The sequence below is a fragment of the Penicillium chrysogenum genome, assembly GCF_028827035.1.
Source record: "Penicillium chrysogenum strain IBT 35668 chromosome Unknown utg000004l_segment0_segment0, whole genome shotgun sequence".
Classification (NCBI taxonomy): Eukaryota; Fungi; Ascomycota; class Eurotiomycetes; order Eurotiales; family Aspergillaceae; genus Penicillium; species Penicillium chrysogenum.
The window spans coordinates 2,725,534-2,749,733 of record NW_026622752.1 but is presented as its reverse complement, the minus strand read 5'-3'; the positions used below and the strand labels follow the sequence as shown (position 1 = coordinate 2,749,733).

The following is a 24,200-nucleotide window of genomic DNA, read 5'->3' as shown; positions in this document are numbered from 1 at the left end:
AGAATCATGGTTCACAAAGAAAAAAATTTCTTTGTCTTTTTCTTTCTTTTTCTTTTGACCTTTGAATGAATAAATGAAGTAATCCGTCTAAAGAAGACAGTGAAACCACATAATCCCGATCAGCTCAAGACAGCTGCCACCGAAAGCATGAAGCCAGTGGTAACACAGCTCATTGTGCGACAGGGTCATAGCGTCACATTTGAATCGGATGTTTCTATCTGGACCTTCATTTCATTTATATAGATATTTATAGATGTGTACAGATCATAAGATGCTCCCGAGGTTATTAAGTATAATAGTGATAATATACCTATGTAGGTGCGTTCAGGTGTCCTGTAGTTTTATAAAGTCTGGTGACGTAGGCTGAGATCGGATCAGGGCAGGCAAGTCCAGCGGGCGATCACCCCAGAACGAAAGCACTAGGATTTGCTTCCCGAATAGATCTGCCCTATACGATGTACAACACTTTATGCTTTATGTGGAGAGTCTAGGCATAAAGTGGGCTTGGTGAGGTCATTGTCATAGGGAGATGGAATTGTCATCACGCCAATAGTATTTAATAGTATTTAGTATAATAGTTTGATATGCCTTCAATATGTACGTACAGCACATAGGTGATGGTGACGAACTAGAACTGATCACCGTCTTTTGTCGGGGTCTATCTTCCGACCATTCATATTCCACCTAAGCCGAGTGAACCCGCGTCAACCTGGAAAACCAGGCCCTACAACGAGGCTATTGCAGTCTTATAGCCCTATAACTACAGATTATGCAGGTCCTAAGAAGATCGAGATACGAGAAGATGGAATGTAAGGAATGCAAGGTCTAGATTTCACATTTTGTACGGTTTCAAAGCCCATGTATAAAGGCGCCCAAATATATTAAATGAGGCCATGCAGCGCAAATTAAATCCCCCGCATCTAAGCCTACCTAGTCTCAGTTTTGTAAAGGCCAAGATGATCTAAGAGCTGGGCGTTAGCACTGCCCTATGCCATAAGGCATGAAGTCGTTTGTATAGGCCATGAGATCCGAGAGTTTTATAACTCTAGACCCTAGTGGAATGTTTCTCCACAAATATGGGGAGTAATGCCGAGTCAAACCCGTAGACTGTAGAGATGGTTAGAGACGTATGGCCCGGATCGCCGGATATGAGACCCTCTCTGGACTTTTCCAATGATGTTGTCATCGAGGTCGGATTTATGATTCTTGGGTTTTTCTCTCTTCCATGGATCAGGTTGTCTTTTAGTTTTTAAGTAGTTCGCCTCCTTAACTATATTCATCTTTTTGATCACCTACGGAGTACAATTGTACGCCACATTACCACATCTATGCCTAGAGCCAGATCATAAGAGGGGAAAAAGAAAAAAAAAAAAAAAAAAAAGAGGGAAAAAGGAAAAAGGAGCCACAATTCTCCAGCCCTAACAGCCAATCCTACACGTTGAAATAAAGATCTGCACGATGATCAGAGTGGAGGACTTATGAAGTCAGCGCCCCCGAGAATTCCATCTTCCTACAGTCTCCTTGCGTGAAGAGATTCAAGGGAGGAAATAAATAAAAAACATCGCACAAGATTTAAAGATCGAAGGTATGTTGAGAGTCTGTCCTACACATTCCCTGCAGCTTGTATTCCCTTTCTCGGACCATTCTTGTCTTTACCCAATCTGGAGCATATCCAAGGGATATACGAATATACAGCATACAGCTTTTGGGGAACTTCTCCGGGATGCTCGAATAATATCACGATGATGGGTGCTAATGTCCTCCCTCTACCAGCGCATTTGACTTCGCGGTCGGCCTCCAGCAACCTCACCCCGCACTCGGAGTTCACAGGACCCCCGTCGCTAGGAGTATCAATTTCCAATTTCATCGCACGGTCGGCTCGTCGCCATACGGTGTGTATCGAAAATCAGACCCCTAAACGGAGTCGTCGGGACTCAATCCTCAAAAAGCTGGCGGGTCCACGTGAAAACGCAAAGCGATTCCTTCGCTTGCGGTCGTCTGGAATTCAAGCGTCTTCGCAACGTCCTACCCGCGGTGTACGACCAGTTTCGGAGATTATATTCTCGCCGATATCGGTCGACTTGGAGGACGAGATGCGATCGGATTCGTCATCTACCGAGGTGCTGCCTCGCCCAGTGCATGAACACCACACTGTGACTACCGATTCTACCCTTCCATTTACTCCCTTGCGAAATGAGAAGATTGTAGCCACCGGGAGTGGCATTTCCGTTGGTATTGCCCTCACGGAGCCCGTTCTTTACTTGCAGGGTTATGATCAACAAGACCCAAGCAGTAAAAAGTCCGCAATCCTACGGGGTCAGATGCATTTGAAGGTTACCAAATGTGTTAAGATCAAGAAGATCTCGGTCTGCTTTCGCGGCCATGCTCAGACGGATTGGCCAGATGGTGTGAATCCGCATATCATAAAATTATACTTCAACAGCTGACATTGTTCAGGTATTCCACCTAAGAAGATTCACTTCCATGACAAGAAGGATCTCTTCACGCATGGGGTGGTCTATTTCAACCATGGTGACACCGCCCTCATGCAGAATGACTATGGTGCGCATTACTATCAGCATGCCAAACCGATATCATCCGTACCGGGCAAGGAGGGGGTGACGATGACAACTCGAGAACTATTTTCCAATCGCAATTCTACCGCCACACTCGCCCTACCAACCCCTCGAGAAGTCAAACGTCTTTCTCTACAAGCCAACCGTGGGCATTCACGCAGCTTCAGCAAGAACGAACCCCCGATTTCCCAACCCCAGCCACAGCGAAATTACCGCATGTTCCCCGTAGGCGATTATTTATACAGCTTCGAGTTCCCAATCGATGGATCATTACCGGAGACAATCAAAACGGATCTGGGCTATGTGAAATACGACCTGGAGGCAATGGTGGAACGGTCAGGCGCATTCCGACCCAATCTTCTCGGCGGCATGGAAGTCCCCGTGATTCGTACCCCTGCCGAGGGTTCCTTGGAGCAGGTCGAACCGATTGCGATTTCACGGAACTGGGAAGACCAGCTCCACTACGACATCGTCATCTCGGGGAAGTCATTCCCGCTGGGCTCGCAGATCCCGATTGCGTTCAAGTTGACCCCACTAGCGAAAGTAGAGTGTCACCGAATCAAAGTCTTCGTGACGGAGAATACCCAGCACTGGACGGCAGACAAGAGCGTGCACCGGTTGCAACCAGCGAAGAAAGTTTTGCTTTTCGAAAAACGAGCAGACTCGGCCAGTGTGAGCACTTATCCCGGCAGCTCCATGCGTGTCACCGCAGGCGGTGGCATTGACTGGGACCACCGCGCTGCCGCCGCAAGGGGCCGGGAGATTGTGGATCGGAGTCGGACAAATCTTCTAGGCAATCTATCTAATGATTCCGGTGTCGGTCCAACTGAGATGGAATTCAACGTGCAGCTGCCAAGTTGCCACGAAATGAAGGGACGCGACGAGGGTCAGCGGCTGCATTTTGATACCACATACGAGAACATTCAGGTCAACCACTGGATCAAAGTATGTCAAACCGTTTTCCTCTTTTTTTTTCGCGTCAAAATGATACTAACCGATTTACGCAGATTGTCCTCCGTCTATCGAAAGTCGACGAAAGGGACCCCACAAAGCGAAGACACTTCGAAATCTCCATAGACTCGCCATTCCACATCCTCTCCTGCAAGGCCACCCAGGCCAACATCTACCTACCAGCCTACACAACCCCAGCTGAAGAACCCGTCCCGCAAGCCCAAGAATTTGCATGCGGATGCCCCGGCGCACCCCTCGCACCCCGAGAGCAAGCCATTGCCCCAACCACGTCGGATCGTGAAGATAGCAGCCCCGCACTAGGCATCATCGCCCGCCGAGGCTCCACGGGCCACAGCTTCTCTCGCAGCTTCACCAACGACTCCGGCGGCCTCGCCCGGCCTCCACAAGCACACCTCGCATCACCACCAAACGACTGCAATACACCTATTCCGCCTCGCCCAATGCATCTGCTCCGTGCGCCATCCTATGCGCCCCCTGCTTTCGAGGACGTCCCTCCGGCGCCGCCGCTTGTCACCCCTCCTCCAGAATACGATACCATCGTCGGGAACGACCGAGAGGCCGTTCTTGAGGATTATTTCTCCCGTTTATCGTTCTACGAAGAAAACGAAGATGATGAACGCGGCCGTGGCCGCGTCGATGTACCCCTCACGCCGGGTGGACGTGTCAACCGCAGTATGGACGTGCCCCGCGAATGGGTGCGACTCGAAGACTATCTCCAGTAATACCGCCTCTTGGTCTATTAAAAGGGAAAGCTATCACGAGGTCCGAATCATGAATTTACGCTATTGTTCACATTGGGATTGGTGTCGGGAACGTGTTTTCCAGCGATGCTATCTGTCCTTTAGATGTGAGTCAGAACTCGAGTCAGGCTCTTCTTCTTCTTCTTCTTCTTCTTCTGGGGTTATATTTGGAATTCCTTTCTTTCCATTTAACAGCGCTTTGTTTATGATTTATGCTGGACCGGCTATATCTTTTTGGTGTTGATACTGGACTTTGTTTTTCCTGCGTTGATCAGGGGCGAACGGCGAAACGGGACACCTAGTCAGATATCTTATATGGATACATGTAGTAGACTGAACTATGATCATCAAGTATCAGAACTATACAAAGAGAAAACCACACCCCAACTGAGTATCATGACGTACCTGGGCCCTGGAGATAAGAACCGATGTGCCAGCGTTAAGGCCAAATAAGGGGAACGCATCCACCTGCCTTGCCTGGTTTAGCTCTCTCCACATTCCAAGCTCGTCTGGTTCTCGAACTGTCACTTCTTCTTTTTCTTCTCTCCTTCAATTGTCTCTTCAATCAGGGTACTTGTGTCTTGCTCAAATCGACCCCTTCCCCCGAATAACTACAGAGCTAGGTCTTACAAGGTCGTACTTCGGAACTTTAGAGACATACTACGCCGGTTGGCTCACACTTAGTGGCATAGGTGAGTTAGCATATGTGCTATATAGATGGACAGAAAGCGAGCAAATATCAATCCTGACTACTTTCAGTGAACAAAAAGCAGCTCTCATCTATCATCAACAAGTGCATTCTTCAATCCTCCGGCATAGCGGGTCGTACGGCGGCTTCCCGCGCTGACATCCGATCCATCCATCTGGAAATTTACCCGCCGTGCAGACTCCACAAACGGTAGTTATGGCTGTTGAGGTCGTACCTCTTACCGAGGCAGATATCCCCGGTGCCATTGAAGTAATTCAATGGGCATTTGCAGATGATCCTTATTTCAAGTGGGTCTTCGATTCATCCAAGGTACGTTCCATGTTGAGAAACAGCTACCGAAAAGGGAAAACAAGATACCCGTCTTCCCATAATCACCAGGCTAACATACATATCTCTCATGGCGCGGTCAACTTGACCGATAGTTACGTCGTCTACTGAGAGATAACTTCACGTATAGTTTAACAAGCAAAGAAACTACGATTCCCTCGCAGCGCGCTGCCGCTGGGGAATCAAGAATGCACTATTCCACGTCGCAAAAGAATCCAAGGACCCCGACTCTAAATCTCACAGCGCCTCACTAACCCCAACCCCAATCCTCGGCGTCTCCTGCTGGCTACCGCCCCACCCATCCAGTCAGCCGGAGAGTTGGTACTCCTGGTTCCAATCATGGGCCCTATCCTTCAGGCAAATGCTCAACAACCTCCGGTACTTTGGTCGTGGCGGGTTGCGCACAAACAGGTACTGGATCTGGAAACAGCGGCAGGCGGAGGCGCAGGCTGCTATCTGGGATGATCCACGCGGGTACTATTTCTGCAATATTGTTGCTGTTAGCCCCGAGGCGCAGGGGATGGGCGTTGGGAGGTTATTGTTTGAAGCCGTTACAAAAAGGGCGGATGATGAGGGGGGTCAAGTGTTATCTTGAGAGCTCGAAGAGTGTGCCCAATGTGGCGATCTATGAGCGTATGGGTTTTCACATGAGTAAGGAGATGGAGTGTCGGGATGGAGCGGATGCTTGCATGGTATGTACATTGTACTTGTTTTGTTGTGTTTGGTCGTGGGGCTGAGATTCGTTTGGGCTGTTGCTGACTTTGATTGTTGGTAGTTGTATTGCATGGTCCGGGATCCGAGGACGGAGTGATTCTATTTATTTTGATTTTGCTTTTGCTTTTGCTTCTATGGCTTGGCTTGGATGCTGGGTCATATTATGATTTTAGCTCATGACAAAGTTGGGAGTACGTCATGGATCAGTCCGCAATGACACTTCAAGGAATATGAACAGACATCCTTTAATCTAAGGGTTTCGTATACCTAGCAACTAGATCTTTCCTAGTAGTCTGGGCTCCGGCCCAGTTGTAAACCAGCCCTAACGATCCGATCCACCCATCTCCCCAATCCACAAACGGGGAAAGATAGCTCGAATCTAATCGAGTTTAACATTTGCGAAATGCGGCGCAATAGTAATCTGCGGGATACGCATCCACACTAATTCATCCGTTTGCAATAATCCAGCACGGGGAATGATCTATCAACCCTTCAATTGAATATTTCCGTACGCTCGGGTGCTTCCATGTTGATCTGTTTATATTGCTGCACCTAGACGAGATGGGCAGTAGTCTCTGTATCCATATTTTAAGCTTATCCAATCATATTCATGTTAATATGCCGAAGTTCTAACGGCCTAGTTCTCCGGGTAATATCTAACCATCCCCGACTCTGGGTGGTGTTTCAGATCTAGACTGGTTTCAATATTGCACGGGCTGGTCGGATCGTTGCTCGGTTGGGAATCCCCATTGTATCAAGGCTCGTGCGTTGATCGAGGACATATATATCTGCGATTTGGAATGGACGCCTAGATTTGATGAACATTGGATCTCCAGTTAAGGATTCTAGGACGACGCTTTTGGATAACTCGGATAGATTCATTACTTCATTGCTGTGTGTATTTCTCTAGGGCATACCTAGACACTAGACAAGCTGACTTTCCTTCTTTAGTGTACATTGCTTCAATCATTGCAATGTTTCTCCTTTTTCTACGAAAGCTATGGATTCGACGACGAAGGTCAGACATGGCGGAGTCTTCCACTTCGTCAACTACGTCCCAAGAGCTCAAGTTCCAAGAGAAAGAGCCACATCTACCTGAGATAATCATGAGCACCACACCGCAGCACGACGAAACAGACCAGATCATCAATCAATTAGCCGCGCTTGCAGGTACCTTGAGCAACACATCAAGCGACAGCACCCCATTATCGGTTACTGCTCCCATATCAGAGCCCCAATCAACAGCACCCAGACCTGAAATAGAACAACCAGAAGAAGAAGAATCGTTCTACCATCTTTCCAGCCTGATAACAATCTCCTGCTTGCCACAGCATTCGCCAGGCCATATATCGACTCCGTCAGCCTCGACACTTGGCTCTAAATCAGGGAGACGCAAAAGCCAAATCTTTGATCGGAAGAGAGCCTCATCGATTTTAAGTTTACACCTTGGCGATCTACCGAGTTTGCCTTTTTCCTCGAAAGGGAAGGTCTCGAGCAAGCCTTATCCGAGGTATACTCCTCTTCCTCCACCGTTTGTGCAGAAGAGGCTTGCTATTCGGCCTGACGTGCGTTTCTAAGGGCTCGGATTGGGCAGAAGGTTGTTTTGCATGTAGGTTAGGATTTTGCGTTTGATTTGTGTTCTTGTTCTATGATATCCAAGGTGGGAATATCGTCTATCGTCTATTATGTCATGTTTATGTACTGCTACTGGGTTGTCTGTTCTAATGTTGTGATCAATTTCTGGTTATACATGGAAAAATGGAAAATATTTGGATATTTTATACTTCAACTGCATGTCTACTCCGTACTATTCTTCCCTCTGGCTGCACTTGTAGCTCACTATCTACCTTCTATCTACCAATAACGATCTACAGCATAGAGGTGTCTATGCAACTTACGGGGTAGTAGGTAGTACACCATGTAGTTAGTCTTGCGATCTGTAATACAGCCCACAGGACAGCTCTACTCGATTGACTTACCGAGGTTTACCAAAGAAGAGGTAATATAAATCTCCGAACGGGCCATCTGCAGGCCATTCCGGCAGCCGCTAACACACAAAACACATGACATACCCACACACGCGTCAAATGCCCTGCATGGAACCGAAGCCGAACTCCACTCTCGCCGGACCAACTCGCGAAAAGGGAGCAGATCGTCAGCGTTTAAAGGCTAACGACTCGGCATTCGTCTCCAAGCAATGGCGTCCCAGTATTCAGGTTGGGTCATGGGATCTTTTGATATTTCGCTTGGCTCAGTGGGGTGTAGAAAAGAATCCCAGCACTTGGCGGCATGGATATATCATCGTGTCTGTAATAACGTGATTGGTCACCTAGAGAACTCGTCGAGTGGGAATAATTCCAGCTGTAGCCTTTCTATATACTTTCTGGGAATTAGGCATACATATGCAGTGGGCTTCCTCTAACATTCACTTTGCATCAGACGGGATAGACGCGAACGGGGATTGTGGGGTCGAGGGGCGGAAATGACTCGACATTCACACTATCTATGTGCAACATACGTAATGTTGATCGATTTTGGCATAGAACGACCTACAGTCTTTACATCACCTACCGGTTTATACATGTCATGTACATAGCAGTATTCCGTCTATGGTAAACTTGTAAGCGGGCTCATCTCCGTGCCAGTCGGGACAGTCGATGAGTGATATTCGGACTCGGCAGCGGCAAAACCTGAAACGAGACGTTTCAGCTAGTCTAGCTTGGTATAATTGTCGGGATTTGCACCCACTGCCGACAAATCCCCTTTTATTATTCATGACCGATCCTGGAGGTTACCTATCAAAGACAACCCTCCCCTGGGATATGTGGGTATTGTAACCGGTTGTGGCTGACTCCACCTTAGAACTCGATTGGTGCGCAAGCTGTCATCAATGCTGCTGATGATATTGCTTATTGTTGTTGTTTTCGTTCTTATATATATTATTTCTGTTGTTGGATTTGGTCATGTTTCTTGGGTTGCTGACGCTAAAACTGCGCCTAACAAGGTTCATATCGGCAGGTCCTCTTGTCTATAGTGTAAAGCGTGGAGTCGCAGATGAGTGAAAACACGTAGTGCGTGGATTATGACCGGAGAATTCGGCGGAAGAAGTTGGCCTTTTGGAAACCAATCACCAATTGTTACCCACTTGACTCTTCGAGGGAATCCTCTCGTTAGATTTTGCTTGCCGAGACACAACCTGCCTCTAGTATATATATACTAGTACTAGTATATGCATGAGACCCAGTCGAATTAAAGAACAGCCTGATGATAAAGGGGAAAAGTACAAATAAGATCGAGAAAGGATCAACAGCCCCCACCGGAGCAATTAATTTGGATTAGGCTGGGAGAAAAACGTTCCAATGAAAACTATTCAGTGATAACAGATGACCCGTTATATCAACGAATCGCATGGTTTCCAGCCCAACTCAGTTCGCCACGGCACATCAGGCAAAACCGGAGCAAATGAAGTAAGAGCAAGTGTGTGTGCAGTCAGTTTTAATATTCTATTTGGATATTGATGTCCAGGTATACCCGCCGGCTTTTCTAGAGGGCATTGAGCGATATGGGTCTAGATGCGCAATTTCACACCTAAAGGATTAGACCCCTGTTGGTGGCTCAGTCGTGAAAATGATAGACATGCCGCCAGTATCACAATCACGGCTATCAGTTATCCGTCCCGTGGCCGTTGGACTATTAAGCTAGGGTAATTAATTGGTTTTTGGTATTTATGAACACACGAAATAGAGAACAAGACACGTTAGCTCAGCAAAAAGGCGTTGAGAATGACATTTTAGACATTAGCCGATACAGGGACCGTGTGCGAACTGAGTGCAACATACCCTTAATTTGTCAGAGACAGGGCCTTAATATGAATTCTCTTAGGCTCAAGAACGAAAGGGAGCCCTGACAAAAAAAAGAAATAAAAATAAAAAGGAAGTACTCCGTAGATTGTATACAACATACAAAGCACCTTGACCTCCGTTGGATCATTATCCGTTCCACTTGCCCGATTCAGCCGGCGGCATTGTTCCCATAATCTTCAGGAGTGGCATAATAACCTTGGAAGACTTGGCTTTCGGTAAGTGTACAAATTACATTGTACTCGTCCCGATATGTACACTGATAGTAATATCAGAGCCTATTACCGCACGGGTTCTTCCATACAGTTACCAATAACCGCCCGACACGGGACACAAGCTCATTTATAACCAACGCCTGAATTATTTTCTTTGGTAATTGGCGGAAACCAAACAATTAATATGTACAGAACAACACAGTGGCCCAGCATTATATTGAACACGGTCCAGATGGAGGAACGCGCAGCCTTAGCGTGGAAGAAGAGAAAGAGAAAACGACGGAAACTCTAATAGTCGGGCTCATTTCCGGAAAATCCTCGAACGAGCATAAATCGAAAATCAAAATTGGGAAATATGCATGTGTGAAACGGACTGAGCACACTTTCACCTGGACAGGTCCCCCGGCTTTCCCCTCGATGGATTCAATTGTACCTACAACATATATTGTACTCCGCACGGAGTATTCCGTGGTTCGACCAGGAATTAGTCGTCCAATTCCAAATAATTGCGACAGGCGATCCATGGATCCATACATATTCTCCACTGATTCAGCTTCACCCGTGGACGGACGCGTGGACCGCCGGTCCCCCAAGGCTGTTTCGGAAGGCCATCTATCAGCCGGGGATCCACCACCTCGGGTTCCTCGGGTACCAAAGCCCCAAGCCCTTATTATCCATGGATGTATTTCCCAGGAGAAGGAGCCAATTGTTTCTCGGGGTGACGGGGGTCTTCCAAGCTTGGGGTCGTGGGGTCTTGGGGTCTAGTTTATGACATAAATGTTCAGCCCTCTATGTATATTAGACCGTTGCCGTCCTTAGCTCCCTTCAGGAAGGTACACGTGGCATCGTGCATGGACGCATGGACTTATAATATAGTTCCAGGGGGAAAGAACGAGGGAGTTGCACGGTGAGAGTAAGGTGAAATTGACGCAAGTATAGGCGAAAAGAGTAAGCTAACTTGGGTTAAGAACACAAATAGCGATAACGAAACTGTATATCATCCTTGCAGGGGGAGGGGTGTGCACTATATCCAATATCTGGTTCTTCAATCGGCGACCCCGGAGCAGAGATTGCGTGGTCTTAGTTTTATGCTGGGGATCCATAGTTCCATGCCCTATACGGAGTAGTACACTGTGTGGCTCAACATATGGAAAAATGGATTCCAATCCTTCATATTTCCATACATCCTAACGTGAAAAAGCATGGACTCGATCGGACAGAGTGCCCAACCGTTGTAAGCGGACCAGCCGAAGCTGCAGGGGGGCATTCGGTAGGTAGTGACCCTGCTGCCGGAACTACTCCGTACATGAGTCCTGCATTCAATGCTCATTGTGGGTCATAGGTCCTTAAATATCTCCCGAGTCACTTGGTTGCCATAGGTTATTATGTACTTTTTTTTTTATTTTAGGGCGGTTTTCTTTCCACACTGTATTTGGGGCAACCCCTTTTCCCCCTGGCCTAGGCATGGCGGAATGTGATGGAAGAGAGAACAACCACGTCGCGCATGTGCCCTCCGGAGAGTTAAATCGAACATTGAATGGATTTGATTGCCTATCTTTAAGAGGTTGGGTCCAAACGTTCTCAAGGACCAGTCAGAAAAGTCGAAGAAAATATATCCGTTCCGTCTGCATGAGCGTTTCAACAGGCATGTGATGTATGGGACTATATTGAAAATCTGGGTGAGTCCTGGTACAATATATTTTTTTTCACCTTCCTGTCCTTTGGAAGTAAAGAGCTTTCAGATCGTAACGAAACCAAAAGAAATAGATCTAGGGCTTTGAAGTGAACCATAGGGTAAGACTCCTCCGAATTGGGGAATCAAGGCCGGAAAATCAGACGGTTCACGCGTCTAAGTCTCATATATGAAAACCACCAGACGCCCAAGCCCAAACAAGGTAGCAGACGCTAGAAAAGACATAAAGAAAAATACATAGAAAACATGAACGCTCCCAAAGCCAATAGACATCAAGACAAAGCAGCCGATAATCCAAAGTATCGGGAAACGAATCCACCAAAGCAAAGTTTAAACCGGCACAATTTGCCCCACAGATTCAAATAAAAGCGGAATTTTAGAAATTTGTCGATCGTAGTCACGTAAAAATGGGTTGAGATGTTTTTTTTTCTTTCTTTTTTTCAGAGAGCCGCGATTCTCGGAGGGTCGGCTCCCCCCGAATCCATAGTTCCTGGATGGAGTGCACGCCAAGAATGGACAGGAGAAAGCGGGATGGGAAACTTCAGAACATGCGCTTGACCGAGTTTCAGATGTGAAAATTTTATTTCGAGTACCCTGAGGCCCAACGTATTGAAAAATAGATCATCGAGCAGACGAGCAAAGTACACATTTGCCCACCACCACAATGAAGCGGTCGTGTGGGCCATCGTTGCAAGTAGTATTGTCTTTGGTTCCCTCCATCTCGGTGCGGAGGAAGTGGGCGGCGGGATTGGAGCAGGTGGAATATATGTAAAAGTTTTTGAAAAAGTTGCACATCTCGATCCCATTGGGGGGGTGGGTTAGGAGGTTTGTGAAATTGGCGATGGCGAGAGGGAAGTATAACTGGGGAAGGTAATGGAATTATAATATGAGAGGATGGACTTGAGATATAGATCAACGTGTATGGGAGGTATGGGAGTAAAGAAATAGAAAAAAACATAGGAGGCTCGACCAGATATAAGAGTAGTTTGCTACCTAGGTAGAGTGAATGCCATGACGCCCAAGGAATAGATAAAATAAAATAATTTAAAAAGATAAAAAAGATAAAAAGATAAAACCAAAAATTAATTAAAAGAAAATCAAAGACATTCAGAATAAATTTAGTTTTGATCCCTAAGGATAAAGATGCAGTACCTAAGGTATACAACATACAGTACTGCACGGCATCCTCTCCACCATCCCCACCCCCCCTAAGACAACCCTTGTCGGGAAAGCGGGTCCTGCACAGAGAGAGGCTTTAATTTGTATAACCGTTGAGACTAGTTGTACTAGTGATTTTTAGTCGTTTTAATTTATATTGTTAAGGGGAAGCTTCAGGAAAGAGTCGGCAGCATCACAAAACATCGGGTAGATGGGAGATCGACACGGTTCCTCGCAGCCGTTGATGCTTCTTATATTTACACGTGGCGCTAGTCCGGATCTTCATGCATGAGACAAATACCTTCGGTAGTCTCTTAAATCTCCTAAGAACTTAAGCTAAACTGTCGAGCCCTTGGCACTGCTTCTTCTTTTTCCTTGTCCAAGAGTCAGGCGAACATGGAAAATTTCTCTTGTTGGTAGAGAGTCTGGTGACGACAGTTGTAACATTGTGCAAGATTGGGCCTGGAATACCGGAGAAAGGACATGTTGGGCAGTCGGAGCCGGTGATAGGCCCCAATAACCAAGCCGAGGCATTTTCCTTAATTTCTTTTTCCTTTTTCGAAAATAAAATAAAGGAGCTTTGCGTCACCTCTGTGCCGTAACAATCGACCTTGACGGATAGCTCCAGAGGTCTCACTAGTAGTCGCGACTCATCCGGATTTGAAGATTTTATGGTGCTGTATAAGTTACATACGGTTCTAAAGTAGAAAAGACGATTGTTCGAGAAAGAATATGAGTAGAGTACACAGCTATAATGCATGGAAGAAGGACTTGACGGAATACTATAGACCGTTCTAGGACACAGATTGACAAATCAGGGTCCTTCAAAAAGTAGCTTTGGTGGCAGCAGACTAAAAGATCGGAGACAAGCTCTCCGATCTGTAGTATACGGAAAACGGCTTCCGCCACCACTTGTGACATCTATATCTCGCAAATAAAGAAAAGGTTAAAAAGGGGGGATTATACGAAGTACAAGGTTAGAGCTTTCTATTTTACTTTAGGATCGTAGACTTTAGAAACCATGCTCCATTGGTGAAACTGATGCAATGGACACCTTTCATTTTTAATTCCGAATATTAGGGAGTTTACTATCAGGCAACGAGTACATCACACATAGCCAATATTTGTTCGGGACATAATCAGTCATTCACTAGGGGAAACGGTTTCATGAATATCAAACCATCTCTGCAGGATTGCGTCGTTGTACCCGTTAGTAGAGACAATTTGCCTAACTGGGCAGCTGGTCTGGCGGACAAATGATTGAGAGGGCTAGAACTAGGTACCTAGGTACCTTTAGGGCGAATGTAAAGTATATTGTTAGTCAGGAGGCCCCCGGATTGGATTGGCAGACCCCAGTCGCGATGGTGTGACAATGCCCCAGTTCCAGGGTTGTATGGAGACAAGAGATCAGTCCACGTACGAAGTCAAATTCAATGGACACAAAAACAAAAAGAAAAAAAAAGACAAAATTTCGTCTAACTAGGTAAGACCCTAACCCTCAACTTTTACTCTGTAGACTACCAATAATAATGACCAGCATGGCACCATATGTCTTTATCACAGAGTCCATCGGCTTGTGGAGACCGAAAAAGGTACGGAGTAGATAAAGTAGGTTTTCACAGGATCCGGTATAGTCTCAACGGTGCCTAGTCTGATTTGTAAATTGGGTTTTGAACAGCTGAAAGGGATGTTATTGTGCCTTGGCCCCTTAATGTATCACATAATTAGCGCGTTTTGATAGTTCGGCTTGAGCCGAGTTCGGACCCGAGTCACATGAGATCTCTTCTTTGAGCCATTCCTTTTCTGATCTAGCGTTTCCGATCGATGTCCGAATGACTAAGGTCTCTAAAGAACCTTCGAAGGAACCTTGGAAGGTCCACTCGTGGAACCTCGGCCTGCCCTACCTAGCAACGACGCTAAACCTACAAAGGAAATTCCAATCCCGTGATCTTGAATGCGAAAACTGAGACACTCCCCCCTCGCAATTGACAAAGCGGTGATCCGACTCGCGAGCCTTCGACATTTGCTACTAGAGGCTATCGGTCGACTGAAACAGCGCAGCTGGGGTGCAGAAAGAGCCGCGCTGTTATTGGGGAAATACATACCGTCGTCTCCTCCACCATCCCACCCCGTCGTTGTGGAGACCAGCCGTCCACTCTCGACATTCGATTCGTGACCCGCCAACTGGAACTCAACTGTTTGTTGTTGCACTGTTCAACATCCCAGTGACCAGACATCATGGGGTTCGGTCAGTTCGACGCGATATGCGAGAAGGCGCCCGTTCCTTTGTGCTCGTTGGTGGGCCCAGAGTCGGCGATCTCCGGGTCAACAGGCATCATATCCAACTGCTATGCGCGGAATATTGAGGTTGCAAATACCATAATCTTCGAGGGTGCCGCGTCCTTCATGCATATCATGGCGCTTAGCATGACAGTGATCATGATTTTACACGTTCGGTCCAAATTTACTGCCGTCGGTCCGTCTGATTCCCTCTCCGCTCACATTCGGCGCAAACTGGCTAGCTAATCTTTTTCACTACCGATAGGCCGTAAAGAGATCATCACCTTCTTCTACATCTACCTAGCTCTGACACTTTTCTCTCTTCTCATTGATGCAGGTGTTGTTCCTCCAGGGAGCGGCCCATTCCCGTACTTCGTGGCTGTCCAGAACGGCTTGGTATCCGCGCTATGCACTTGTCTTCTTGTCAACGGGTTCGTCGGCTTTCAGCTGTACGAAGACGGCACAGCCCTCTCCGTGTGGTTGATCCGAGTCCCCTCTGCAGCGATGTTTGCTCTTTCGTTTGTGATCTCGCTGGCGACTTTCAAGTCGTGGGGTTCGATGGGTCCCCAGAACACCACCGGCTTGTTCGTGGTGTTATACCTGTTGAACGCCATCTCCATCGCTGTATACTTGGTCATGCAATTACTCCTAGTTGCGAATACACTGGATGACCGCTGGCCGCTGGGCCATATCTCCTTTGGTGTGGTCGTCTTCATCATTGGCCAGGTTCTCTTGTACCAATTCAGCGACGTCATCTGCAACAACGTGCAGCATTACCTGGACGGCCTTTTCTTCGCTACTTTCTGCAATCTCCTGGCTGTCATGATGATATATAAGGTAAGTTCATGTCTCACTATTGTGGCGTTGCTCTTGCTAACTTTCTTTAGTTTTGGGACTCGATTACCAAGGAGGATCTGGAATTCTCCGTCGGTGTCAAGCCAAACACTTGGGAGGTTAAGGATCATCTATTTGAGGAAGAGCGCCGAGCTACGGTCTACCCCGACAATAACTCCGAGTATGCGGGCAGCCTGTACCACCATCGCTCTTCGACGTACGGTCATCATAATTATTGATCTTCCTTTGCCTTAGCACTTTCCTTCTTTGCTTTATTATTTTTCCTTCCGTCGCTTTTTCTCTTTCATTTCAGCGCTGTACATGTGACTATTGACTTCATGATATCTCATTTAACTATCTATTTTCTCGTGGATATTCAAATGTTTCCATATTGGCGCGCTAAAGCATCGTTTCCAAGGTTAGGGCATGGATATAAGTTACATCATCATATAATTTGAATTATTATCGATAGGAGCACATTCCCTAGAAGATAGTTTCGCTTTTTACTCTTCCAATCCAGTGTTGGCGTGCATAGCGACATCGGACTGTACACACTACGTAAATGTACATTACCACTAGTGACATAAAAGAATCGAAAGGGTTCCGTTTCAAACTCAATTTGCATTGTTAATCACACATACATATCCCTCTGCGGTTCCGGTAAATAAAATGTTCTCACTGTTGTATGTCTCCGGCTTCGCCTGCTCCGTTTCAACACAGCGCCAAGTTCGTTTGGGGAACAAGCTGGCATCCATCATCGCTCTGCAAACAGCGTGTCCAGGCGCTAGGCCCTCGGATACAGACTGCGCAGCAAGAAACTGTAGGAATGATGCGGTAATCTTGGAATGTTACCATGCATAATAACACACCCTTCCGTGTCATTTTACGCCGGTGCAAAACGGGCTTGAGCAAATCCCGAACGTCTCGGGGCCACGTCATGCCAGTTCATGGGTGCCATCGGTGGGAGAGTGAAACAAGTGGTACATAGGATCAGCACTGCCACGTTTTCCCCAACAAAGAAAGCACCCGCTGAGACAACTTCTGGCATGGGAGCGGAGCAATACGGCGGCGGCGACGCCTTGTTCTGGATGTTGCGGGATGATCAAGGCCCATTGGGGTTTTTCTTGGCTGCGGAGAATACATCTCGATACCATGGTAATCGGGATCCTGTGATGCTATTCGCTGTGCGCTAGGGCGTAGTGCGCCTCCGAAGTCTAAGTAAGTGGACTGCCGATCAGGGGAGTGGTCCCATGGGTAGAAATTCTCGTAGAGCGTTCTAAAGCGGTAATAAAAACAGGGGAAATTGTGGAGCGGCATGCTCAAATCGGGGCGTGCGACTCAGTCAACGACAACAACGTCATCACCATCCATGGAGTCCCCGTCTGTCTTAGTTTTTGTGTTCTGTGTTTTATGCGTATCGTCTTTCTTGGCTGTGTCGGTGGACGAATCATACCAGCCTTTGTCTATCGATTTGACCAAGACCGCGCACGCGTCACTGAGCATCTCAAAAAATGCAGGATTCTCTTTGGACAGAAACATGGTAGTATGTGCGCTGGTTTCGTCAGTAGCCCGGTCGTTAACTGCCCTAGTCCACAAAAGCCCCGGACTTTGAGAATCCTCGCCAAGTTCCACCTCCTCTGGCAATGAACAGAACGTCCTGTTCCTCGACCTGATGATTCTTTGACTGATGGATGTTTTGTTTGCTGACGTGTTTTCCACCAGACTTGTCGCACCTTTCCCGAGACATGTGTAGAAGTTCACACACCCGATTCCGCGTTCCTCCTTGACATTCGACAACCGCACGAGACGCTCGTGCAATTCCGACGTGCGCGCGAGACAACCCACAAACTCAAGATGCGATGATACCCATCCAAACCCGTCAGTGAGCTTCTGGCGCTGCGTATACATGGCAGCGCCGCCAGCGGCAACAGCACCAGCCGCGCCAGCGAACATAGCATACTTACCCCATCGTTGCCAGGAAGGTGTCGCGGCGGCATCGGGTGTGGAAGGCAACGATTTGGAGGGCTCTTGCGGGGGTGTGTGGGTGGGCCCCTGGTTTGATGCAGTGCCCTTCCCACCGTAACCGAATAAACCTGCAACCTCGGAGAGTGTGTTGTAGGCGGTTGAAGCATTGCGGTAGTGACCTTCTGCGCCATAGGATACGACCCCTGGCGCTATTCCCAAGAATGGCGTATCAAATGCAAGCACGCCTTGAATATGAGGGAACATGAAAGTACCCGGCTCCACGACAGATTCGGTACCATCTGTGCACCCAGGCTGTGTGCTTGAAGTCGGGTTTCGAGTGATTGGTTGTTCTGCTGCCAGCAAAAGGAGCGCCTCCGCTCCTACTATTCCCCCATTGAGTGACCGATCAGAACGACATGGACCGAGGGATCGACGGTGGGCGATGCGGTATGGTTGGCAACTTCGATATCAATCACAGTATCTTGTAACCTGCAAGTAAGCATCTCAGTCAGCAAAGCTTGATATGAGGGACTGAACGGGGTCTTACCAATCTCGCAATCTGGCCACGCAGTCTTTCAAGTCACCTTTAGTCTCATACTTGGGGTAGATAGCGGTGGCAACCTCGACCGCAGGAAGTGCTCTGCTTGCGAGGACGCGCAAATGTTCAGGAAACGTCCCAAAAGTATCGTCGCCACCCTAGCATCGGAGTTGGTCAGTCAACATAGGTTCTACGCCAAAAATGAACCTCAAGATAGATCTGTAATTCTTTGCAGGGGTTCAGGTCTGCAGCAAGCAGGCAGGCGTCGGCATACCTTGAAGCCGTGAATAAAGACGAGTAGTAGGGTCTTCCTCATTGTGAAATTCTCAGGCAGCCATGTTCATGAAATAGTCATAGAGATGATTCGACCAAGTGGAAGATACAAGGATGTCGAGTCTCCAGGGCTGTTGATTTTATTACGTCATAATACACGTCCACGTGACTGGTATACGAACATGTGAAAGCGTCCGAAGCCGTTTTATGGGTTGTACTTTGACTGAGGTGTGTTTCCTTCTCCAAATTGAATTTCTATTCATTTGACTTTTTGATTCTGCAAATAATATATCCCGAAAGACCACATGGACTCAAATGCTTGCATTCCAACTCATAAACTCCAATATGACCGGATATCCGGCATATTTGCTCATTCCCAACGCCATATTAAGACAATGCTTTCAGTTTCGTAGCTGAAACTCAGACTGTCCCCGAAGAATGATCGGTTCAATGTCGAATTCAGTGTGACACGGCACATTCAGTAACATGACCAGACCGCAAGCTTTCAATACCACTATTAGTGTTTCCAATACCATTGCCCGTTGCCGAAGGGGCGCATGGCTCCTTTGTATTCGCTGGTGGAATAGTTGTCCCAGGAGCAGTGCTGACAAGCCCCTTGGATACAGCAAAGCAGGAAGAGCGGTCGTGGTTGAGGTTCTCGCCATAGAATTCATCGAGAATTGGGTGAAGCATAACAGTCTGCTTGTGGATGGTGACAACTGAGTTGGTCGGGACTGACACCCAATTGTCTATATGTAAAATTAGCATATGTTCATAGGTATGGGGAGAGAGAAAGGGTTCTCACGTCGTTCAAAGGTGATGGGCTCACTAGCCACAAGGACAATATCAGCACCTTTATCATGTCGCTCCATTTTGAAGTGTCCTTTCGTTTCACCTTCCTTCCACTTGGTACCAGAAGAGAAATACAAGCTGGCAGGCTCGTCTGTTTTGCTGCTGATGTACCGAGTGCAAACAACAGTATGGCCATCGGTCACTGCAAAATTCAACAAACTCCGAGTCTCAACCCCGGTAACATTATATTTCTCTGGAATTTCCTTGACCATTTCATTGATTCTGGCAATGGTTTTCATCAAAACACGACGTAGAAGAGCCTGTCCGAACCCCTCAGGACCGGGGTCAGAGCTTGGATCTACCCCTTCTTTTTCTAACAGGTCAAGGAACAGGGCAAATGCCCACTCACTGTCAGTGCCACCTTTCACACCTAGGTACCACTTGTCCGCGAGCGAGCTTCCCAGCGTGCGCTTGATGTAGCTCCAACCGCCGATGCCGCCATTGTGCATCCACATCAGGGACTGGTGCTGGAAAGGGTGGCAATTGTTCTCGGCAAGAGCACCCTCGGTTGTTGCGCGGACATGCGCAAAAATCAGGTCTGAGCATGTCTTTGCAGCGAGTCGCTCTAGATTCTCACAATTCCAGGCAGGCAGTGTTGAAGTAAAGATGCAAGGCTCTGGTCCAAGCTTGGGATCTGTGTAGAAACCAACACCAAACCCGTCACCATTGACAGGACGGCGATTGTCCTTGATACTACATGTCAGTGATTGCGATATGCTAACCACGTGGGTCTGGCCCAGCGAGATGAGACAACCTACCAGTCGAAGACGTGAATCGTATGATTGAGTAAGGATTGAATGACTTGGCTCAGTTATCAGCTTACTGAGACGGATCTCATTTCGCCCTTTGTATATCTGATCGAGATATCAGCTTTGGGCGCAATGCGTGGACGGATGGACCTTACCAAGAATCGACACATGTTTGAACCGGATCATATGCAAATAGAATGACTGTGTCAAATCCCACTTTCAAGTTTACTAATAACCCTCAAGATGTACACTAGACTTGTAGTTTGCGCAATCCCGTAGTCGTGTTAGTCGTGTCAAAGGATGTATGGGAATCAGGGCGGCGGAAGAGTCACCGACTGTTGAGAATCGGGGAGATGCCCAAACGTCAACCACAACCTTACAGCCCAACAACAATATATTCGAGGCGTAATTTTTCCAGGGATTACAAGGAAGAAGAAAGTTATTATCAAAATCAACACAAAAGAATAGAATCACTTCCCTTGCACAGCACGTCATAATTCACGTGACCAGGGTATTACGGGAGGCTATGCGGCTACTTGCGCAAGTCACGGGGGCTGTTAGTTATGCTTGATGTCACATGTCCAGTGATCCGGTAATCTACAAGGTCATCACTTTTATTTCCATTTTCTATTGAATGCTACCACAACAATAATGAGTGGGAGGATACTCTCCCATCGACTAGGACCGCTATTGCGGAACGGTCACCTAACTCGCCATATTCATAATGCAGGCTCGAGGACCGGCGGCCTGTTGCGCGCAGATGGTGGTACCGCTCTGAGAGGACGCGCATGGCCTGTGGGTGCAAATGCCATACACAATGTCCCTGCTGTTCGATCAATCTCATTTGCTCGAATGCTTCCGAAGCTGGCATTAAAGCTTGTCAGGGTTCCGGCTATGTTCGGCGGTGCGACAATCGCGGGTCTAGCTTATTTCCAATACCAAGCAACTCGTATGTTTCTCGTGGATGAAGCTCGTTACAGGTGGAATCCCAAGCTGATCTAATTTTGACAGAGGCCGGTAACTATGCGATGGACGTCTTCAGACAAGCCTCGGAGACTGCGGGGAACACCGCTTCGACCTTGTTCGAAGGACTACAGGACATGGCGGATCAGACACAACGCGGGTGGAATAAGACGACCGAAGACATCGAAATTCCTGACTGGCTACAGAAGATCCTACGCCTCGACGAGGAGTCCGAGTCTCGGAAAGGCGATTCATCTGGCGGTGGAGGGAAAGAGCCGAAACAAAGCCGGGCAGGTACTGCTGCCGCCGCCGCTACCACTACAGCGTTCGGTTACGATCAATCGGGAGAGGAAGATTCACGGCCGGCGAGAGATGCTGCGGAGGATGATCAAATGATGCTGCTAACACGCAAAATGATCGAAATCCGGAATATTCTCCAGACCATCGGCCAGTCCGGGACCCTCACTCTTCCATCGATCGTCGTGATTGGATCCCAATCGTCGGGCAAAAGCTCGGTTCTAGAGGCTATCGTCGGCCACGAATTCTTGCCCAAGGGCTCCAACATGGTGACCCGCCGGCCAATCGAGCTGACATTGGTCAACACTCCCAACGCTCAGGCAGAATACGGTGAATTCCCGGCCCTCGGTCTCGGAAAGATCACGGATTTCTCCCAGGTTCAGCGCACACTCACAGATCTGAACCTTGCTGTTCCTGAAAAGGATTGTGTCACAGACGATCCCATTCAGCTTACGATATATTCTCCCAATGTTCCGGATCTATCCTTGATCGACCTGCCGGGATATATTCAGGTTGCGGGCCGAGATCAGCCCCCAGAGCTCAAACAAAAGATTGCTGATCTTTGCGATAAATACATCCAACCACCAAATGTCATTTTGGCGATCTCGGCCGCCGACGTTGACCTGGCGAATTCGACAGCACTTCGAGCCAGTCGTCGAGTAGACCCTCGGGGTGAACGGACTATCGGTGTTATTACGAAGATGGACCTTGTTAGCCCCGAACGTGGCCACGATGTCCTTTCCGATAAAAAATACCCCCTTCGGCTGGGTTACGTGGGTGTTGTTACCCGGATTCCCCAGACAACAGCTCTCTTTTCTAGAGGCTCTGGAAACATTACCAGCGCTATTCTCAAAAATGAAAATGCCTACTTCTCTGCGCATCAGAATGAATTCGGTCCCCACTCTGACGTATCGGTTGGTGTTTCGACACTGCGGAAAACGCTGATGCAGGTTCTTGAGCAAACCATGTCATCTAGCCTGTCTGGAACCAGAGACGCCATCAGCCAAGAGCTGGAGGAGGCAACCTACGAGTTCAAAGTTCAATATAATGACCGACCTTTGAGCGCGGAGTCTCACTTGGCGGAAAGCCTGGATGGTTTCAAGCACTCCTTTAAGGCGTTCGCGGAAAGCTTCGGGCGACCGCAGGTTCGGGAGATGCTCAAGGCAGAACTGGACCAGCGAGTCATGGACATTCTGGCGCAACGCTACTGGAACAAGCCAGTCGAGGACTTGGATCCTCCAATGTTGGAACTAGATCCCCTCAAGGACCTTCCTAAAGCCGATCCTGAGTCGCTATATTGGCACAGAAAGCTCGATGCTTCAACCTCGTCATTAACAAAGCTTGGAATTGGCCGGTTGGCTACGACTGTTGTCGCCAATGCTCTCAACAACCATGTGGAGTCGCTCCTAGCCTCGTCTACGTTCGCCTCCCACCCTGGTGCCCACAAACAGATAACAGATGCATGCACCAGTATCCTGAATGACAAATTCTTCAGCACCAGCGATCAAGTCGAAAATTGCATCAAGCCGTATAAGTTTGAGATCGAGATCGAAGACCCTGAATGGGCTAAAGGCCGAGACAACGTGGGTAAAGTCCTAAGGGAAGAGCTCAGGTCATGCGAATCGGCCCTGAAGCATGTCGAAGACGTTGTTGGAAAGCGGAAACTCAAAGACGTTATATCGTTTATCGACAGAGTGCGAAAGGGCGAAGTAGTACTAGAGGGCAACGGCGAGGGTGGCGCGGGCGGTTTCAGTGCCGCCTTGTTGGAGAGAGGTTGGTATTTCCCTCTTTTTTTCTCTTTGCAAACACTGACATATATTATCTAGGACGGGAAGGCCTGTTCCTTCGGGACCGAGCGGATCTTATCAAGATGAGACTTCTCGCCGTCCGGTCTAAGCAATGCGCAACGCAAAAGAACAAGTACTACTGCCCCGAGATCTTCCTAGATGTTGTGGCAGATAAACTCACCTCCACTGCCGTGCTATTCCTCAATGTTGAGCTCTTATCTGAGTTCTACTATAACTTCCCACGTGAGCTTGATTCAAGACTTGGACGACACCTTTCAGACGCCGAGGTCGAGCGGTTTGCCCGCGAGGATCCTCGCATCCGCCGTCACCTCGATATCATCCGCAAGAAGGAGCTGCTAGAGCTGGCTCTGCAGAAGATCGAAGGCATCCGACAGCTTGACGGCCGCGCCCGGAAACCAGAGCGTGCGCCTCCTGGAAAGGAAACGCGGAGCCGTTGGAACCTTTTCTAGAAGATATGATGTTTGGGCTTTCTGTCTCTTCCCCCTACTGCCTTTGGGCAACACCTGTTTTTTTCTTCTTGATCTGGATTTAGATACCTCTGCTAGTGTTCCCGCCACTCTCTTTATCCTGTTTAGCCAGCTTCTCCTCTTACCCTTCCTCCGGGGATAATATGTATCTCAAACTGTTTTGAAGTCAATGTACATAGCTCTAGACCGTTCATTACACAATCGATAATC

General features: G+C 47.9%; 8 protein-coding genes across 8 annotated transcripts; 5 read left to right on the top strand and 3 right to left on the bottom strand.

The window, feature by feature from the left end:
* Positions 1 to 1,742: 1,742 nt before the first annotated feature.
* On the top strand, positions 1,743 to 4,270 carry N7489_006983 (arrestin C-terminal domain-containing protein; the record flags this gene model as incomplete). Its single annotated transcript, XM_056712733.1, has 3 exons — positions 1,743 to 2,406; positions 2,458 to 3,521; positions 3,584 to 4,270. The coding sequence occupies 3 exons, from the start codon at positions 1,743 to 1,745 to the stop codon at positions 4,268 to 4,270; spliced, it is 2,415 nt and encodes an 804-aa protein (XP_056566448.1).
* Positions 4,271 to 5,192: 922 nt separating this feature from the next.
* Positions 5,193 to 6,135, top strand: N7489_006982 (GNAT family N-acetyltransferase; the record flags this gene model as incomplete). Its single annotated transcript, XM_056712732.1, has 4 exons — positions 5,193 to 5,306; positions 5,455 to 5,874; positions 5,909 to 6,016; positions 6,100 to 6,135. 4 exons carry the CDS (start codon positions 5,193 to 5,195, stop codon positions 6,133 to 6,135), a joined length of 678 nt encoding a protein of 225 aa, XP_056566447.1.
* An 8,858-nt stretch (positions 6,136 to 14,993) lies between these two features.
* N7489_006981 (uncharacterized protein) lies at positions 14,994 to 15,201 on the bottom strand (the record flags this gene model as incomplete). The annotated part of the gene is made up of 2 exons (XM_056712731.1): positions 14,994 to 15,047; positions 15,070 to 15,201. The coding sequence occupies 2 exons, from the start codon at positions 15,199 to 15,201 to the stop codon at positions 14,994 to 14,996; spliced, it is 186 nt and encodes a 61-aa protein (XP_056566446.1).
* A 1-nt stretch (position 15,202) lies between these two features.
* N7489_006980 (chitin synthase export chaperone) lies at positions 15,203 to 16,317 on the top strand (the record flags this gene model as incomplete). Its single annotated transcript, XM_056712730.1, has 3 exons — positions 15,203 to 15,440; positions 15,510 to 16,081; positions 16,132 to 16,317. 3 exons carry the CDS (start codon positions 15,203 to 15,205, stop codon positions 16,315 to 16,317), a joined length of 996 nt encoding a protein of 331 aa, XP_056566445.1.
* A 708-nt stretch (positions 16,318 to 17,025) lies between these two features.
* Positions 17,026 to 17,271, top strand: N7489_006979 (uncharacterized protein; the record flags this gene model as incomplete). The annotated part of the gene is made up of 1 exon (XM_056712729.1): positions 17,026 to 17,271. One exon carries the CDS (start codon positions 17,026 to 17,028, stop codon positions 17,269 to 17,271), a length of 246 nt encoding a protein of 81 aa, XP_056566444.1.
* Positions 17,272 to 17,416: 145 nt separating this feature from the next.
* N7489_006978 (uncharacterized protein) lies at positions 17,417 to 18,897 on the bottom strand (the record flags this gene model as incomplete). The annotated part of the gene is made up of 4 exons (XM_056712728.1): positions 17,417 to 18,426; positions 18,447 to 18,532; positions 18,591 to 18,739; positions 18,856 to 18,897. 4 exons carry the CDS (start codon positions 18,895 to 18,897, stop codon positions 17,417 to 17,419), a joined length of 1,287 nt encoding a protein of 428 aa, XP_056566443.1.
* Positions 18,898 to 19,313: 416 nt separating this feature from the next.
* N7489_006977 (glutamine amidotransferase subunit DUG3) lies at positions 19,314 to 20,625 on the bottom strand (the record flags this gene model as incomplete). Its single annotated transcript, XM_056712727.1, has 4 exons — positions 19,314 to 19,603; positions 19,660 to 20,392; positions 20,465 to 20,560; positions 20,611 to 20,625. The coding sequence occupies 4 exons, from the start codon at positions 20,623 to 20,625 to the stop codon at positions 19,314 to 19,316; spliced, it is 1,134 nt and encodes a 377-aa protein (XP_056566442.1).
* A 481-nt stretch (positions 20,626 to 21,106) lies between these two features.
* N7489_006976 (dynamin-related GTPase MGM1) lies at positions 21,107 to 23,972 on the top strand (the record flags this gene model as incomplete). Its single annotated transcript, XM_056712726.1, has 3 exons — positions 21,107 to 21,404; positions 21,467 to 23,488; positions 23,542 to 23,972. 3 exons carry the CDS (start codon positions 21,107 to 21,109, stop codon positions 23,970 to 23,972), a joined length of 2,751 nt encoding a protein of 916 aa, XP_056566441.1.
* Between the last annotated feature and the right edge of the window lie 228 nt (positions 23,973 to 24,200).